Source organism: Trachurus trachurus (assembly GCF_905171665.1).
Source record: "Trachurus trachurus genome assembly, chromosome: 6".
NCBI classification, from domain to species: domain Eukaryota; kingdom Metazoa; phylum Chordata; class Actinopteri; order Carangiformes; family Carangidae; genus Trachurus; species Trachurus trachurus.
The window spans coordinates 11,269,395-11,288,458 of record NC_139897.1 but is presented as its reverse complement, the minus strand read 5'-3'; the positions used below and the strand labels follow the sequence as shown (position 1 = coordinate 11,288,458).

The following is a 19,064-nucleotide window of genomic DNA, read 5'->3' as shown; positions in this document are numbered from 1 at the left end:
TTTTCAATGAAGAGACGATAATAATGTGGAGTGCAATTTCTGTTCCTATTGGTTGAACGGTGTTGGACCCGCCTCCTGCCCTCCTGTCTCTTCCGTGTTTGGTTTTTACCCTATGTTTTTACCGCTGCAGCCTCAGCTGATTCTGAGTCAGCTCCTCTCTCATCCACAGGATCTGACCGACAATAAACTGAGCCGAGCTCCTGCTCTAAATCCGACCGCAGAGCAGCGAGTTTGCATCCGGGATCCTCTTGTGACAGTCAGCTGATGGTGGCCAGGATGTCCGAGCAGCTCTGAGCTCTGCTGTGTGACAACAAGAAATCTATTCAGAGTTGATTTAAACGGGTTTAAAATGGCCTCAAATCCGCCCAGGTTAAAGTTTGCGATTCCTGCAAATGAAAGGTGAGTTGTAATAATGTGCTGCTCACATATGGGGAGGCAGGGAGTAGTCTACTCTCTGTCTGAGGATTGATCACTTAAATGTTAATTTTGTCTTCCCAGGCTGCAAAACCTGAGAAATACTTTTGTAACAAAGTATGGAGAACCTCCTCTCTTCTATGCATGTGCACCTGGAAGAGTTAATCTGATAGGTAACTTCATTTTGTATTAAAGGTTTGAGCAGTAGACTGATGTAGCATTGTGGATTTCAGAGACTAATGAGGACTTTCTAATAAGGCATACTTTTTAAATGGTTAAAACAAATTGCTTTATTGTTAAGCAGTGATTGAAATTTTCAGTTTCAAAGTCTAAATAAGGCAAACTTTAGATTCCCAAAGTTTCGATGAGCCTTATGTTTACTCTTTATATTTGTAGATCTACATGTTAAAGGTGTATAGTAAATAGGTTGCAGACAGTGTTCAGACATGCATTTACTGCTCTCTAACATCTTGGGGGAAATTGTAATCAATTTTAGACATTGGATATTTATTATTACCAAATGTAGTGGTCAAATATCCATACCAGCAGTGCTAAACCCATGTCCACTGAAACATTTACTGTCATTCATCTCAAGTTTCCACATATCTTTTTCATATTTCTGATATTAAACAGGAGAGCACATCGATTACTGTGGCTACTCTGTGCTTCCAATGGCTATTGACCAGAGCATCATGGCAGCTGTGTCAGTGAACAATTCAGGGACAATCCAGCTGGCCAACACAAATCCTCAATACAAGTAAGAAGAATCATGATCCTGGCTGAACCTTCACATTGTCCTGTGTAAATAAATAGGGGCTGAAAATGCATGTGAGTGCATCATTAACTACTCTCTGAATGTTTTTTTCTCACTTTGCAGGGATTTCACAGTGTCATGTTCAGAAGACATTGCCATAGACAGAGACAATCCACAGTGGTATTATTATTTTCTCTGTGGAGTTAAAGGTATTCAGGTAAGACATGTAGTGTGCTTTTCTTATTAGTTATCCTGCTATGTAATACTGTATTAAAATGATAGGTTACCAAAATAATATTGGCTCTGTTCATGTATTGAACCTTCCTGCTGTGTTTTTTATTTGCAGGAGAAGTGTGGGATCAGTCCTCTATCAGGGATGTTGTGTGTTGTTGATGGGACCATTCCTCCGAGCTCTGGTCTGTCCAGTTCCAGTGCCTTAGTTTGTTGTGCCGGCCTTGTAACAATGGAGGCAAATCAGAAGTCCCTATCCAAGGTAAAATACTTTATCATTGAAGCAATGCTTTAGCAAAACACAATGTCAACATTGGACAAAACACAGTTGTTTTCCTTTTTCTTTTTTATGCCTTTGCACCAAAGACAGTGTCTGATCAGAACAGTACATGTGATATCTCAGAAACACCTTTTGTTTCAAATTTGATAGAAACTTTCACTTGGACTCAAAGATGAACTGATCAGATTTTGGTATTCAAAGGTCAAGCTTACTGCAACCTCAATATGATCTGCCTTCTGACTATAATTCAAGAATTCACAATTTAATTTTAATAAATTACTTTATTTTTGAAATTCAAATCTCATTCATTTAATTTGACAAATTGTGCCTGATGATTGTAAAGAACACACATAGCACACACACTGTAGATTACACTCTCTCATTATATCTTCAATGCATGTGGCATTTTTCAGTCTCTCCTGTCTTTGGTTATGTCTCTTTTGTGTGCAGAACATAACAGAAAAAGTACAATTTGTGGTGTAACTGTTTTATCTTTAGTCAGTGAATGCTGTGTAAAAGAAAATAACTAATGCTTACATTGATATTTGTCACGATTAAAGGTGGCTCTTGCTGAGATATGTGCCAAATGTGAGCGCTACATTGGGACAGAGGGAGGTGGTATGGACCAGTCCATCTCATTCCTGGCAGAGAGAGGAACCGTATGTAGCTTTGATAACAAGTGATATTTCCTACCACATTAGTAATAGCTTGAATTACAATGTTGTCACTGTAGTTTGTTGTTGATTAAAAATTCATGTGTAGGCATCAGTTCATCACTTGTTTTAATGGTTTTGAATTTCTATCTGTCAGGCAAAGCTGATAGAGTTCCAGCCTCTGCGGGCCACTGATGTGAAGCTACCGGACGGAGCCGTGTTTGTGATCTCCAACTGCTGCGTGGAGATGAACAAAGCTGCCTCTTCTCACTTCAATATCCGCGTGGTGGAGTGTCGAATTGCCACAAAGGTACAATGACTCTCTCCCCTGGGTCTCAGCCTGTTTTTCCAGAGATGATTCATGTCATTTTATTTGTTTATGAGGGGGAAAAAAAAATTCCAAAAGCTCAAAAGTTTATATGCGAGTAGAAAATATTCAAATTCTGATACAAAATATCCTGGCCGGTGTGAATCAGATGCTGGCCCAGGCGAAGGGTCTGGATGGGAACAGGATGATGAAGCTGGCCGAGGTTCAGAGGGCGCTGAAGGCCTCGCTGGGAGAGATGCTGGCTCTGGTGGACGAGGTGTTGCATCCTGAGCCGTACGGCCGAGAGGAGATCTGCAAGGTGCTGGGTATCACCCCCGAGCACTTTTCCACAGAGCTGCTGAGCGCCAACACTCAGCATGGTGAGCAACAGCACACTGTGACATCAGATCTCAGTCATGTTTAATGTTTAAACCATCAGTCAATTAGTAGGTCTTAAGATTTATCAGTGACAGTTTTTAGTATTGTTTAGTATTCTAAAATTGCTATTCATCTAGATAATTTCAGTGACAGGTAGTTGAAGCTTTCATTATGTTTTAATATGCACTAGCTTTTGTTTTAATATGTACTCACATGTATTGCATCTTGCTTTTATCCTGAAGCACATTGAGTTTATGCTCGCCATATGAAATGTGCTATATAAATAAATTGACATTGACACTGACATTATGTCACCAAAGAACTGGGTGGTTTTCTGTTTTGTTATATCTATGTTTTCCTACCCTTAATTGCATTGCAAAAAAACAACACAAATTTCCAACCATATTCATTTTTTTCTAGATCGTGAGATAATTATTGATATGTGTCTTTCTCTGTGAATAAATTAAAAAAAGATTGAAGAAATGTATGGTACATTTTTTACCAAACCCTGATATCAGTAGAACGTAATAATATTTTAAGGTTTACTTTGCATTTCAGTCATTTCCTCACTTTTGTAACCAAGCAGACAGTTTAACAGGATGTCTGCATACAGAATAATAAAAGATACATTTAAACTCTTTCAGTGACGCACTTTAAGCTGCACCAGCGAGCCAAGCACGTGTATGGAGAGGCTGCACGGGTGCTGCAGTTTCAAAGCGTGTGTGACTCTGGACCTGCTGAGTCCATACAGCTGCTGGGAGACCTGATGAACCAGAGCCATGCGAGCTGCAGAGACCTGTATGAGTGCAGCTGCACAGAACTGGACCAACTGGTGGACATCTGTCGGTGAGTACAGAAGAATATCTCCTGACTCACAGGCTGGCTATTACTAATTTACACCCACAACACAACAAAGATGCACAGAAACTGTTTTATAGATTCAACTAACAAAAATATCTGTTTTACAATAACCAACTTGAAGTATGTTGGAGTTATTTGTATGTGTCTCCATTTTCATTGCCCCCCCCCCTTTACTGTCCTGATATTTTGCTGATGGTGCAGTGAACAGTAAATGAAAACCTGCCAAGGCGTTTAACAGAAAGACGTCACACATTAATCAAACTGCAGTTTTGAAAATGCCACTACCAGTTACAGCAGCCTTGGCTCTAGTATCTAGTGATAATAAGCAAAGGTTAGCATGCATAAGCAAAAGCTTGGAAGTAAATAGTGTTTGGACCTCTCATCCTCATTATGCTTAATACTGATTGATCATATTGCTCCACATACAGTGAAATACTTTGCTTTCTCCATGTTATTCTCATCACATCACCACATTCTTTCTAAATGTATGATAACGTGATTGAAGGTACCGATGATGATAATGTATTGAAACACAGAGCTGGTTCTTGTTTCTCTTGGTTACAGGAAGTCGGGGGCTGTGGGCTCCCGGCTGACAGGAGCGGGCTGGGGCGGCTGTGCCGTCTCCATGGTTCCCAGTGAAAAGGTGGCGTCTTTCTTACAAGCTGTCAGAGAAGCCTACTACCTCCCTGATCCACGCAGAGCAGCCATGGAAAAACAGAGTCTGTTTGTAACAAAGCCGGGTGGAGGAGCTGCAGTTTTCCTCGAGGAGTGAAATGGATCACACTAACACAGAGCTGTTCAGATACAGATAAATATGATTCAGGTTCAAATATGTCAGAAATACACTGCTGCGGGGAACTCTTTGTTTTGCCTTTTCTTACACTTGAAGACACTTCAAATTACAAGATGACACACAATGTCAACCTAATTAGGTGTTTCATTTGCTGCTTTATGGATTTCTGGACTACAAGGGCCAAAAATTACTGTCTTAAAAAGGGAATACGCTTTGTGATAAAACATGTTCTTTTTAATCATGAATGAATTGTAATGATTTTGTACGCCTGCCTGCTCACTGTTCTAATAAACAAAACAAGATTGCAAATTAAGAAATCATACATTTAATTTATATAAAATCTATTCATCTTTTATTAACATTTCTGAGATCAACATGTCATTTGCAAGAGTAAAAATCATGGAAGATAGATACGATTTTTTTTCTTTACATGTGCATCACTGGAACAGGTTCACATTTCACGTTGTGTCAGGTTTGTGTGTGTGTGTGTCTGTGTGTTAGAGCCACTAGGAAATCAGAATAGTCCTAATTATAGGATCACACACTGGCCTTGAGCTCCTGCACAGGATCAATCTTCCTTTCATTAAGAGCAGTGATGGCAGAGGCTCGGTGGTCTAAGACACATGCTGCTCTCCTGTATTAAATGTGACCGCAGCATTCTGCATGTAAATCTGTTGAGGGACATTTTACACATCCTCCCTCACCCTGCGTTCCTCCTTCTGGTCAGATACCGACTGAAAATCTAATGAAGGAGGAAATATTTGTTGTTGGATGTTGGGTTTTCATGCTAAACTCATCTGCCATTTTTGTTTTGTTCTTTTGTTTTTCATTTTGGGAAGTGACACATTTTTGATGTGATGTGATTTGTAAAATTGAATTCGACAATGATCATTCAGATGTTGTACAACTGCACAATGTAAGAGGATTTTTAAGCCATGCAATCCAGTTTCACACATTTCTCAGCTCTTAGTTCCACTCAGAGAACCATCAACATCAAATAAAAAAAACAAAAAAAAAGACTATTTTTCAACAGAACCCTACAAGGCACAGCACAGCGAAAACAGACTCTTGCACATCCTTGTTCAAAAATGCTCCAAGTCGCATATTTGAGGTTCCAGTTTGTTTAACGGCATACTGGCAAATTCTGAAGTCAGTTAAAGGTAATGAGAGATTTCAGTAATTCATTTGTGCTTATCATCATATTCAGGAACTTAAGTATTTACATAAACACTATTTTAGCACTTTGGATGTAGGGTGAGATTAAAGCTTTAATGCATAGGCTTGACAGACTTAAGTCTATCGATGAGCAGAATTTCTTACTGATTGCAGCAGCTTGAACCTTTGCTTCTGTCGTGTCTGAATTATACCTTGAGGTTTGTGATTGCTTAAGGTTTCTCTCAAGGTGCCGAAATGTGCCAATCATTTATTACACAGACAAGAACATGCTATTTAAATAATATTAAATAAATGCACCAGTGATTGAAGACTTAATTGAACCAGTTAATGCAGGACGACAAATATTTCTTTAACTTTGGCAACACATGCATAATATTGTCCTAACATACCTGCTGTTGTCGAGCCAAAAGTTTGCAAATTGAATGTGTTTTGCATGATGCAGGTTAAAAGTAGTTTTTGATCTGTTGGCTTTTTTGGAAATAGTTCATCTACATGATCATGTTTTAATTGGCTTTTAACATTCAACAGTGTCCACATGAATCACACTAATAAAAAATGAGGTATGTCTTTGTAGTTGGATTTGGGTTTAAATTCACCCAAATGAAGGACACTCAAACGTTGTGCTTGGTCAGTATCTGCCACCGTTGGGGCTCAGTCTGTGTGCTGTTGCGATGGGGTCTGTGTTGGTCTGTTACTGTTTTGTGGACCGCCTGAACTTTCAGGGACGCAAGAGACTTCGTTCTTTCTCTTTAACATGGTTTCTATCCAGTTGGGGTTGTGCTGTGTTCTTTCCGGCGAGCGAGCAGAAGACACTATGCTGGTCCTCATGTTTTTGCCTGAGGTGATCAGCTCTCCATAGCCCTGTTGGTGGGAGAAGGCATAAGCAGAGCGACGGGAGCTCGTCCTGCGAACCCGCCTCAGGCTCCGCTCATGAGGCCCCTGTCTTTTTCTGGACTGTTGTAGGTGGCAAATCTGTTGAAATATAGAAGTGGTAGAAGTAGTTTAATTCTTTACTTAAGCAAAAGTACAGATGATAAAATGTAAAAAAAAAAAATAAATGTCCCTGGAGCTCTAGCCAACGAAAGTGTAAAAAATATAGCAGATTTCAGGTAAACACTGAAAAAAATACTGCCATGGCTGGGTCTGAATAGGCTGAACATGGGGCATGGACGAGGGTGGCGATTGCTTTGTTGTGACATCACAAAAGTTTTAAGGCTCACTTTCTGAATCTAGGCAACTTTCATCAATAAAATATAAAAAGGACATGGAAATCTTGTTCTAATCAATATGGGAAAAAAGAATAGCATTTATGTAAGTTAAATTTAGCGCACGAGTAGCACTCATTCTGCAGAAAAACGACTGCTGTGATGGATATATTATTACATATGACATCATTTGACTGTTAAAAATGATCCACACTAGCATTTTACTATTGCACCTGTTGAGGTGGAGCCAGTTTTTCTGATATGTGACTCAACTATTTAGTCTTTCTACAACTGCACTACAGCCATATAAGAAACATTAGTGAAATCCTTATTGCACCTTGTCTGTTAGAGTTGGGAAGAGGTCGACTCTCAGGAAGCTTACTACTAAGCCGGGTACAACACACACCACAGTGGTGAGCAGAATGACCAACCACACACTCTTCTCCTGGAGGCAGTTTCGGGCCGTGCCTGGGGAAGAAAAAAAAAACTAAATTTATTTGTTCCCAGTTCCCCTGCATCAACATTATTTCCATGTGTCATGTGTCACACTGAGATAAACGTACCTACGAATGGGAAATTACTTGGAAAGATGCCAAATATGCCATTGCTTTGCATTGCAAATAAAATGGCAAAGTACACAATCAGACTCCCCCATATGAAGAGGTGATTGACAGCTGTCCAGTAGTGTGTGTCAAGTCCAATCTAGAACCAGACATGAGCATAATTAACATTATTTATAGTGTGAATTATTCCTGTCTGTTCTCATTCTCTTCAGTCTCTTACCTGAACACTTACGACAATAACCAAGGATGTTGCAATGGTAACGGCAAAAGCTTGTTGGTCGGAGAAGTGGGAGCCGTCCTCTGTCACCATGACGGAGAAGGCTCCGTAGGGAATGAAGAAGAGCAGGAATGATGTGCCCATCCCCTGCAGCGTGCACAGGAAAAACTGGCGCTTGTTGAAGAGGAGGTTTTGTTGTCCGGGTTTGTAGAGGCTCGGGTAGCGAATGCTGTTCTGGTCATTGACATCCTTCAGAAAACAGAGACAGCATGAGCGTTATGCTTTTCAAATTTAGAGGGATTTTATATAAGAAGTGAGGTGCGGAGGTTAGTGCTTGGTGCAAATAGGAACTAATGATGATAAATGAACAATATACAATGTTGTATATTGATGTGGGTTAGGGTTGGTTAGGTTTGGGGTTCAAGTCACACATAGGTTGAATTTAGTGCAGTATCAGCTGGGGGGTTGGATAACAAGGTGCCTTTGGGGGGTTTCTTAATCATGGCAAAGTAAAAGTGGTGTACAGTAATAAAATATTCACCTGTATGACTTGAGAGTATCTTGAAAAGAAAAACAAACAGAAAAATATAAGATGGCTCAGGAGCTTGAAAAAGTAAATGGACTTTAGTCCAATTTAGAAATGAAGAGTTTCTTTAAAAAGGATTTGGGTTATTTGATATTGAGAACATTAAGTATAAGTCACTTCTATATTATCATCACATATTTAACATTATTACCTGATCAAAAAGTCCCATTGCGAGTATTGGCAAGGATGTATAGACTATATTGAAGAGGGTGATGAACCACTGGTCGTAGACAGTCTGCGGGAAAGAGCACAGTAACACTCACTCAGCACAAAAAGGGACAGATGTTTAATGAGCAGAGAGGCTGCATGGTATAATGTCACAGTCTTCTTACCTGAGCTGAGAAACCACAGAAGAAACCGTACCAGAAGTGGACCAGCGTGAAGGCAAAGTTCTTGTAGAAGAAGTAACACAGGAAATTGCACATGCGGAAGTAGGACCAGCGCCCGTGTACCAGCAAGAGCCGCTGCAGGTACCAAAACTGAGCGAAGGAGTAATCTGAAGCCAGAACAGCCTGCGTCCCCTCCTGACCACTGATGCCAACACCGATGTGAGCGGCTGAAGGAGAAATACAGTGTGGGTCACTTGGAAACTTGGATAGTTAATACACTGAATCATATAATATCTACCATGTTAAAAAGGAACATGATCACCTTTTATTTTTAAGTTAAACAGGTCTTTACTTTGTTTTCTGATGAGCCAAGAAACATACCAAACTGTTTCTATATGTGACCAAAACTTTGCAAAAAATTTTTTTTAAATAAATCTTATTACATTATGTCTTGATTCTGCTACTTGAGGCTGACAGAGCCTCTGTGAAAAAGCTGCTGACTACGACAGAAATAGCCTCGGAAGAAGAAAACTCATTCTACTGTGTGACACTTATTGAGCCCCAGTCAAGACTTTCATCATGGTTTTAGTGTCTTACTAAAGGACACAGCAGCAGAGCCTGACGACACAGAGCAGACTCAGCTCAAATCACTGCCGCATGAGGCCCCAGTTTGTGCCAGTGTACATTTGAGCCGGATAACTGAGACCTCCGTGGTTGTCTAACTAATTGTAAAATCAATATGTAGATATATACAGTATATTCTAAAGTAACCTCTGTGACCGACACAAGAGAGAAACAAACTGAGGCCGTGCTTCAGGATTCACAACGATCCTGTGACTTACTCTTGATCATGCTGACATCATTGGCTCCGTCTCCGATGGCCAGGGTCACGGCCCTCTTGTGCCTCTTCACCAGCTCCACCACTTGAGCTTTCTGCATGGGAGTGACCCGGCAGCAGATGACCGTCTTGCAAAGACAGGCCAAGTCCAGCAAGACGTGCTCCAGCTGTGGCTCCAGAGCATGAGCCTGCGGGGAGAACACACACACACACACATCACACCTACTCAACCCATCATTACCATCCTTTAGCATCAACCCCCTGCAGAGGCAACACCAAGCAGCAGCTCAGTGTAACATCCCCACCGAGCTGCTGCGCACCATGCACACAGCTCAAGGCGCAGCGAGGGAGCAGCTCCCCTGTGAGGAAATGGATGTTATTAAAAAGCTGTAATAGGGCTGAGGGCCCTCGGCAGCACAGCAGCTCTCTGTTCATTACAGAGTCGGCACAGTCAGCAGCAGCCACAGAGATGCAAGACTCAGCAACACAGCCACCGTTAAATAAAACCTGCAGGTGTTTCTAGCAAAATAAAAACCCCAAAGGATAATAGGGGACAGTTATCTTTTCATATGATGCAACATATCAGGGTGACTTACTAAACTGTGTCCATTGACGACTAGTGCATACTCTGCAATGATAGCTTCTTCAAACACAGAATCATCTGCAAGCATGTCTGTCTTCTCCACATCTCCTGCACCGCTAACTCGACTCAGGCCGAGGATGTGCTCCTTTGCGCTCCTGACAAGAGAGAAAAGCAAACCCACACACATCTTCAGTCCGTTGCAATTACATAAATCTCTCAGTTGATGGAATATTACTCAATAGGCACAGAGGTGTATTTATTTCAAATGACAAAATCTTCCACTAATGAGGCTGTAAACACAAACGATTTCCCCCGTGACCTAAATGAATCAGTCTGATGTGTGAGGAGAGGTGAAATTATAAATATATAATGTGTCACCTCAGTTGTTGCTGCACCTCCAGCTGCGTGTGGCCGGAGACAACAAACACCTCGTTCATGTCGTCTCGCAGCATGTTGCAGGAGTAGCCGATGTTCATGGCTGTCTCTGAAATGTCACACACACTTCACAGCTCCGCAGCGTTTCACAGAGAGGTTACCGCCCATAAAGCAGAAGCTTCTCTAGTAAATATGATCATTTAGGTGATTTACGTTACCCAGTTTGTCTCCTGTGAGGACCCAGATCTTGATGTCGGCCAGGTTTAGACAGGCGATCGTCTCTGGGACTCCTTCCTGTAGTTTGTCCTCTATCGCTGTGGCACCTAGTAGCTTCAACCAGAGCAGCAGTCAGTCTGCAAGGGGCCAAATGAGTTTGATGGCTTCAAGGATGTAAACAAAAGGATGTCAATTGTACCTTCAGGCCCTGCTCGATCTCCTCGTAAAGAGCAGCCAGCTGATCCTCGCGGTTTTCGAGCACAGTGCTGGCAAACAGAAGCTTCTTCATCCAAACTTCAAAATCATTTTCATCAATGTCTTTGTAGGCTAGAGCTAATGTCCGAAGCCCTTCTCCAGCAAATTCCTGCAGGGCAAAAAAAAAAAAATGTTTTCAGTAACACTATCTGCTGTTTTTATGAGACTACTAATACAGAGAGTGCTCAGTGCATTTATTTAAAAATGTGTTTACTGAGTTGTTATCTAATTAAGCACCACTTACACTGAGATGCTCTGAGGTAGTGCACATGAGGTCCTCGCTGGATTGATCCAGCCGCTCAAAGATAATAGTGTCGGCTCCTTTGGAGTAAAGTTTGATCTGACCTTGTGGATTTCTTACTGTTAGTCACAGGAACAGAACAAACACCATCATGCTTCTTATTAGCAGAAAAGACAACAAAGAAGGATGACAGACTGAAAACAGGCTCATCCACATAGAGACAGAAACGTCATGCTATTTGAAAATAAAGACTTGCTACTGATTGACACAAATATCATTATCAAGTTTTGGTGCCACTTAATGATGAGGCACGGTTTATAATGTCTTTATAAGCTCTAATCCTTTACACATCAGTTATATGACATTAATAATAACATCAGATTTTGGGTTGCCAAGTTGTGGAAAATCCTCCTCCAGGATGATTCTGACCCTCCAAGTAATCAAATAGAAATATAATATAATATAATGTAATGAACTATCAACAAAATTAAGTAACAGATAAAAGGTAATAAAACATCATAATAACATAAATGGATTTTGAATGAAATTGCTACCTAAAAATAATAAAACTCTCTTGCTTAAGGATCATTTTCCACAACCTATAAATCAAAATGATGTTCTTGTTAACTAATCTATAAAGCAGTGCGGCCCTTTGAGGTGCCCACAGCAAAAAAGGGAACCATTTATTTTCACTGAATTCCACCCAAAAGTCACTTTAGGAAAGCCTAATGTGAAAAAGTCTGAGAACCACTGCTATTAAGTATTGGTCAATTATTTATTAATAAGTGATCAACTATTTGTTACAACTTATACACACTTTATACATGGAGCCTCATCAGAAAGATGGACTATATAAGAAGTTTGTGGAGGACTAGAACAGCTATGGTTTTGATTCATGTCATTATTAACAGATTATTAATGTGCATGAGATAGTGAACTTCAGTGATGCTGTAGCGAGTGAAGACCTAACCAATGACACTCATTCTCTTGCGCACGTTGTTGAAGTCCAGAATGGCCAGCAGCTGGTAGGTGACAGCTCGTCCCATCTCATACACCGTGATGGTCTCGGGGGTTCGAGCCCGGAAGACAAACCCAAAGTTTCGTGCAGCGGTGACCAGTGCTCCCTCGTCAGGTGACTGGGCCTGGTACACCAGATGTCCTTCATGTTAACAGAAACATTAGGCGGAGAACACCTTTATGAACAGAGTTGTTGATTTTACTGATACACCTACTGGACTGTGTGTGTGTGTGTGTTCTACCTTCACTCTTCTCCTCTGGCATCACAGTGTGGCACAGAGCCAGCAGTCTGAAGAACTCCTGCACTGTGGGATCCTCCAGTTTAATGGCTTCAATCAGGCTGCTGTCGTAAAACTTAAACCTTCTGTCACAGAGCGGGTTGAAGGAGAAATCCACACAGGCTGTTTTCTGAAAGAACATTGACCATCAACATAGTCAGAAATTAGAAAATTAGGTGTAGTTATCTTATATAACAGCAGGAGGAGCTTACTGTTTCTGGTTGTTTACATACCTCTGTAATTTCCACCTTCTGGTCAAATTCATCATACACGTCACCTAAGAAAAAAAATATGGGCATTTTGAAGATCAGGGTAAGACATTTTCGAATAATAAATATTTTGCCCTGACATCAAATATATTATATTTAACCGTTGATACATAACTATAGTAAATCCAGTCTTTCTAACCAAAAGGCTGAAATTGTTTGCAGCTTGTAGGCTACAGTTTTTCATATGAGTCAGTCAGTACAGTCTTCAATGGTCTTTCAGAGAATGATGAAGGTGTCTTCCTATACAGCCACTTAAAAACATTTGATGGAATATGAAATTGCATGTTTATTGAATAAAATATTTTCTCCCTCCTTTTATTTATTTCTCTAAATCGCCATGTAACATCTGTGTGTAGGGCCTATTAGGTCTAAATCTGAAAGTCAGACAATTTAGTCAAAGACTGGTTTCCGAGAAGTTCCATACCGTACGTCTGTCCATTGATGGAGCACTTGCTGAACACCATGATGTTCTGTGTGAGGGTGCCCGTCTTGTCAGAGAAGATGAACTCCACCTGGCCCAGCTCCTCGTTCAGGGTGGTGGTGCGAGCTTCAGCTGAAGTGTCTGTCTGTCTGTAGTACATCTTACGGTCCCAGTTAATGAAGTAACTGTGTCCGAGCCGCAAAACCTCCACACTGAAGGAAATAATTCACAATAATATGACCCATGTTTCATCAAAGCGACAAAAACAACATTATTTTGCAAAATAATTGAAGGAAATTTTCGACCTCCGTATGCTCTTCTACCTTACCTGACATACAGGGAGATGGGCACGACTGTGTTGAGGATGATGATGTAGGACCAGAAGGTGAGGAAGCCAGAGAAACCAGCGCTGCTCTGAATCTGGTTCCAGGGCAAAAACACCTGGAAGTTTCTGCCAATCCGACTCTCCCAGATACTGTTTCCAATGGCCAAAATAATGCCCATACAAATGAGGAAGCCAAAAATCTGAAACAGAGTCACAGTGAAAGACGTGTCTAATACAGGAAACCCTCATATCAATTACAAACCATAGTGAATTTAAAGTGCAGATGTTTTCACTCATATTGTTTGATTGGACCTCTTCCTCTGGGTGCATACAGACTCTATTAGAGTATTACTCAGTCTGTATTACTAGACTGACATGCCCCTTACTAGTTTTGTTGGACCCATTAGGTAGGGACAATGTACTACTTATGTGTGTTGGTATAAATTACCTGAAGTAACAAATGAGCAGAGGTGTAACAGTGAGAAACACTTGTGTAGGTTGGCAAAGCTTTTTAAGGGTTAAAAAAAGATATGGGTGTAAGTTATCAGACAAAGGCAGTGCAAGGCTTACCCACAAAACCAAAGTGTTCATCAGCTTGTCAATACTTGTCCTTTTGAATTTTGTTCTCCCACAGTTCTGCATCAGTTTGGTTTGCAGCCCTGTTGGACACAGAGGAAACAAACGTCAGTGTTGAGAGGAAGCTAAAAAAAGAAATACACAGAAATACACAGAAATACACAGACAAGGCTAATGGATGTGGTGAATGAAAGCATCGACATAAAATATCATACCAGCAAATATGACCATCCCAAAGCACCACTCAGTGTTTCTGAGTACACAACCTCGCAGCAGCATTTTTTCATTGTCAAGGGAGTATTTATTGTTCCTCCAGAATAATGTTCCTGTAAATTTATCCAGCTTGTTGTTTGGTGGCTCACAAATTACTTCTCCTAAAAGACATTCACACGAGAACAGATGTTACCGCAAAGAAAGATATTCGTTGGTGATTCGTACAGCAAAAGTCACATGTACAGTAAGTCAACGCGTGATGTGTTGCACAAATGTGAAAATAAAGATTTAAAGCATCATCTCACCATCAAAGTCCATCAGTTTTGAAATGTCTCCCAAATCTGAGGTGACGGTCAAGGCCTGACGAACTTTCAGATTGGTCTCTCTGTGAGGACAAAAGGAAAAAGTGTGGTGATGTGTAGAAAATTTAAAATAAAGTTTTCATTGAGAAAAGTCACATTCATTAAAAGCCTCGGTAACACTTTATTTGAAGCCTATCTCTATAATGCATTATAACATACTTATAATGAGTTAATGCAGTTATAGCACTGTATAACTATAGTTATAAACACTAATAAATGATCATAAGGCTTTATAATAATGATCACAACACACTATAGAGCATTTTATCATGACTTATAAGGTCAGGTATTATAATACTTTATAATTGTTAGTAACTCGCTGACAATGCCCACGTCGATAATGCATTATAAATATAGTTATAATGTGTTATAATGGCTTATAAACGTGTATAACTATCATTATAAACACTCATAAATTATCATAAGTCTTTATAACAATAAGCATAACACATTATAGAGCATTATACAACAGTTAGTTCCGACCGGTCCCAACCGAGCAATTTGATTGGACAACGAGACGTTCCATAGTGCTGATATACAGTGATATCTGATTATCAGTGATTATCTGCGGCACTCGGCCTGCGGCCTCGTGCCTACGACCGAATCACAGCCGTGCTGATATACAGTACAACAGCACTCCCTCTTGTGTGATATTGCTTAATTATAACTCTATTATAACTCTATTATAATTATAATCATTATAAAATGCTCTATAATGTGTTATGCTTATTGTTATGAAGCCTTATGAGTGTTTATAATAGGCGATAGGCGTCAAATAAAGTGTTACCAAAGTCTCATTGTGATTGTGGTTTGGACATTTTTACATAACCAGTGCTACACTTACCCATCTAGCTCTGCGGTCTCGATGTAGCACAGTCCATAGGGTTCACTGCTACAGAGAAGAAGGATGTCTGCCTGTGTGTACAAAGGCAATACAGTAAATCAATTACAACACTCAATCTGCAAAAGATCACTCAGCAACATCTGTATCTCCCATAAGACAGCTTTAATTATAAACCTTCTCCATCTATTTCCTTGAAGATAAACCTCCTTTAATCAATGATACAACAACATTTAAAAAAAGAAAGAAAATTATCTCTTAATAAGCATGACACACAACACAACAACACAGCAAGGTGTACTCACAGCAACAAACTGGTTATTCTCTAGTTTGATGATATCCCCGACTCGAACGTTCATCCATTTCTCATTCTGTAAACTTGGAAAACACAAAAGCACAGCAGCTTAAAATCAAACCGGACCAACATGTGTGCCCCTACAAAGCATGAACAATCATACACAAAACATTAAAACACCTTCCTTTGATGAGAACCTGAGACTGGCGGTTGTTGACTTGCTGGTCGCTCTTATGTCGGAACTGAGATTTAAAAGAAAAAACAGGGACGTAGGTTCATAATTTTAAGGAGGAGCATGAGGAGCTGCACACAAAGAGCAGATGAAGAAAAACTAACGTAGTCATCTGTGGCATCCTTGACAGCTGTGATTACCAACACCAACACCAAAGGCACGATGGTTGTGAACCAGGACAGGGAGGATATTTCTGGAATTAACTATGTGCAAAGAAAAAAGTGCACATTAGTCCACACACTCATTCATTAAAACTACGCGAGACAGAAGAGTTTTGTTTGCCTCGGCTCTCACCTGCAGTATCAGCAGCACTACGAAGTACGCATTGGCCACCCTCTGGAGCTGCTCAAACAGGTTGATGGGCAGGAAGGTGAAGACGTTGTACTTTGAGGTTTTGATGTGATTGTCCTGAACAATGACACGTTTAGAAACAGCGCTGATGAGCCTGAATTTGCGGCTGACGCAAACCTGAGGCAATTGTGAGGTTTACTTACAGCATAACAGAACTTGTCATTGTAGTCTCGTGCATTGGCTTTCACACGGCGTTCCTTCTCTACACACAGAGAACACACTGTCACCGTCAACAAGCTGATGAAATTTTCACTTGAATAAAATAAACACTATACCACTACTAGATTTTCACATTTACACAGTAGGACAAAGCTAAATTCATTGTATATTCTCTTCAGCTACTCTTCTGACTTGTTATCATATACACCCCTTAAATATTATTTTAATATCACATATTTACAACTTATTTAGTTTAGTCAAACACATAATTAATCAAACACATCAAACATGGTCTGAAAGAAATTTACAGTGGCCCATTAAAGAAAACATTTAGATATTTCATTTTGTTTAGTTTTGCAGGATGAAATCCCACTAAACTATGTTACAATAGCTTAAAAGTGTTGTTTTAGGGTGGTGGTTATTTTGAAAGGTAAAATGCAGTGAGACTTTCCACTGGGGGAGCTTCATACATGTTTCTGTACCACTGTCATAGTCAGTCTTTAATCCTCTGAAGCAGAATGTCAGAAGCTTTGAAACAATGCAGATTTTAATTTCGACAAACAATGCTTTTATATGACCCTCCAGTATATTTTAATAAAATGTATTCTAGGCAAAGCCATTAAATGACGTCCGCACTTCTGCCACATGTCACCACTGAAGCTCAGTAATTAACAAATTAAGTGGAATCCCTATACATTTTTACAGTAACTAATCACTTATTGGAATTCAGTAACACGTCATTATCATCACACACCAACAATAACAACAATTCGCTCTCATTTGTTTTGGTCATTTTGTTTCCATGGATGTTAAAAGCTGTCTCTCTTGTTTACTAAAATAGCATCTGGCGTGCCTCTATTATCATACAACATTGTTATGAGGTCGAATGAACACACCACAACATCTGAGTACGCTTGACTAAGTAAGTAAAGCTTCAAATAACGACTCCTTTTCAAGGCTTTGATAAAATAGCATGTCTGAGCCTGTGCTTTCTACCCAAGACCAGAAGACTTCCACGTTTGATCAATACAATAAATACCAGTCAGCTGCCACATGATGAGACTTATCAAAAACCTTTCCACACAGAGCAACGTCTGAGGAAGCACGGAGCTGGACCTGTTGTCTTCAAATGAGGTTAAATCACTGATGAATTATGCATAATACACACACAGGGAGATGCAACAGGATAGACCTTCTCACACAACAGACTGCTCTCATCCTGCTCTCAGTTACTATGGCAATTAATTATTAAGAAAAGCTTTTGTCAAGCGAAGGCACTGGTCTGCTTAAACATTTAATTAGTAGATGTCTAAATTCAACATTGTTTTCTACTCCAGCACAAAGTTATGTCAGATTTGTGAGAGATCTTCCTGGGAACTTCAGCAGACTCTTGAGTAAACCTGCAAGTCTAAACACCTTACAGTGAGATCATGCTGTGAAATTATTCCCAGCAGCTTCAGGAAATAATTCGCACCATATTCTTTCTGAGCCCAACCATCGATACAGTATTTAGATCAGCAGTTTCAATAGCGTGTGTGACCTCTTTCAACACAAATAACTGAGGAATTAAAACACAGCTGATTTCCATCCAAAAAAAGACCATGGAAATATTTTTGGTTTGGCCCTGTGAAGCACAAAGACAAAAACAGTCCTCACAGACACACACCCACATAGAGAGGGAGACAGTAGTGAGAGGCTGCTGTATCCAGTTTTATTGTCTCTCAAAACCAGTGCAGTGCACCAGGACAGGGTGGAGTGGGAGATACGAGGTCTGTTTCCTGAATTAAATTTGAACCTTCTGCACATTTTACCCTCCAAAATCCTATGTTGTTATTTACTTTTTTGCTTAAACAATGTTTTAAGTTACCCACTTGACTGGGAAAGGATTCTAATAAAAGACTTGAAATAAAGAATAAAGGAAAATGTGTCTTACCAACATAAGTATTTCTCCCCCAGATTGCCATCTTCTCCTGGGACCTCCCGAAGGTTTCCCTGTAACACACATGGAGAACAACACAACACTTCAACACACTACAGGGAAAAGTGTGGAGCTGAGCATTTAGCAGTGGGATGGTAGAGGAGTAAACGTGATGGAGGAATGAGTCAGAGTCTGGAATAAACGCTCATCTTGTAACATCTTAGGCAATACACGAAGCAAAGTGGTGTCTTGTTTCTTTTCTGCTCAGACAAGCAAACTGAGCAGATGGTAAATCCCCAGTGAACTGTCTCCTTAGCAAAAGGTCTCAGGTGAGCAATAAGATGGGAATACCACTAAAGGAGATAAGTGTAGTTAAATCTCGTTTTCACATAGGCTACACAAAAACAAACGAACAAAAAAAACAAAAAAACAGTTGATGTAGCTGTGTATGGGGAAAATTATGGTTCAGCAGTGTAACAACAGAATAGATAGTCTATTGTCTGAAGTCTTTTCCTACCTTGCTCAAGTTTGTCACAGACGCAGGCTTGTGTT

At 40.2% G+C, this 19,064-nt stretch overlaps 2 protein-coding genes across 3 annotated transcripts; one reads left to right on the top strand and one right to left on the bottom strand.

The window, feature by feature from the left end:
* The first annotated feature begins 267 nt into the window (after nucleotides 1-267).
* On the top strand, nucleotides 268-6,302 carry galk2 (galactokinase 2). 2 transcript variants are annotated; one of them, XM_083973579.1, is made up of 10 exons: nucleotides 268-399; nucleotides 499-587; nucleotides 1,048-1,171; nucleotides 1,292-1,385; nucleotides 1,515-1,661; nucleotides 2,240-2,338; nucleotides 2,490-2,642; nucleotides 2,809-3,019; nucleotides 3,662-3,863; nucleotides 4,443-6,301. In XM_083973579.1, the coding sequence occupies exons 1-10, from the start codon at nucleotides 350-352 to the stop codon at nucleotides 4,648-4,650; spliced, it is 1,377 nt and encodes a 458-aa protein (XP_083829705.1). In that variant the 5' UTR covers nucleotides 268-349; the 3' UTR covers nucleotides 4,651-6,301. The 2 variants fall into 2 exon arrangements, with proteins under 2 accessions (XP_083829705.1, XP_083829706.1); XM_083973580.1 differs by lacking the exon at nucleotides 499-587 and having other exon boundaries at nucleotides 318-399; nucleotides 4,443-6,302.
* Nucleotides 6,303-6,498: 196 nt separating this feature from the next.
* atp8b4 (ATPase phospholipid transporting 8B4) lies at nucleotides 6,499-18,570 on the bottom strand (the record flags this gene model as incomplete). Its single annotated transcript, XM_083973505.1, has 27 exons — nucleotides 18,528-18,570; nucleotides 16,579-16,637; nucleotides 16,379-16,492; nucleotides 16,189-16,287; nucleotides 16,033-16,094; nucleotides 15,863-15,935; nucleotides 15,561-15,631; nucleotides 14,660-14,739; nucleotides 14,357-14,515; nucleotides 14,136-14,224; nucleotides 13,569-13,765; nucleotides 13,244-13,452; nucleotides 12,784-12,827; nucleotides 12,515-12,680; nucleotides 12,226-12,414; nucleotides 11,259-11,374; nucleotides 10,959-11,123; nucleotides 10,762-10,873; nucleotides 10,547-10,652; nucleotides 10,182-10,323; nucleotides 9,590-9,773; nucleotides 8,751-8,974; nucleotides 8,570-8,653; nucleotides 7,836-8,081; nucleotides 7,616-7,754; nucleotides 7,390-7,520; nucleotides 6,499-6,819 (listed from the first exon to the last, which is right to left on the bottom strand). Exons 1-27 carry the CDS (start codon nucleotides 18,556-18,558, stop codon nucleotides 6,499-6,501), a joined length of 3,612 nt encoding a protein of 1,203 aa, XP_083829631.1. The 5' UTR covers nucleotides 18,559-18,570.
* Between the last annotated feature and the right edge of the window lie 494 nt (nucleotides 18,571-19,064).

What these genes read in the sequence shown, in the direction of transcription:
- galk2 (XM_083973579.1), top strand. Translation starts at nt 350, where the DNA reads ATGGCCTCAAATCCGCCCAGGTTAAAGTTTGCGATTCCTGCAAATGAA. An exon ending in TGGAAGAGTTAATCTGATAG is followed by an intron (nt 588 to 1,047) that starts GTAACTTCATTT and finishes GATATTAAACAG; the next exon opens with GAGAGCACATCGATTACTGT. An exon ending in AACACAAATCCTCAATACAA is followed by an intron (nt 1,172 to 1,291) that starts GTAAGAAGAATC and finishes CTCACTTTGCAG; the next exon opens with GGATTTCACAGTGTCATGTT.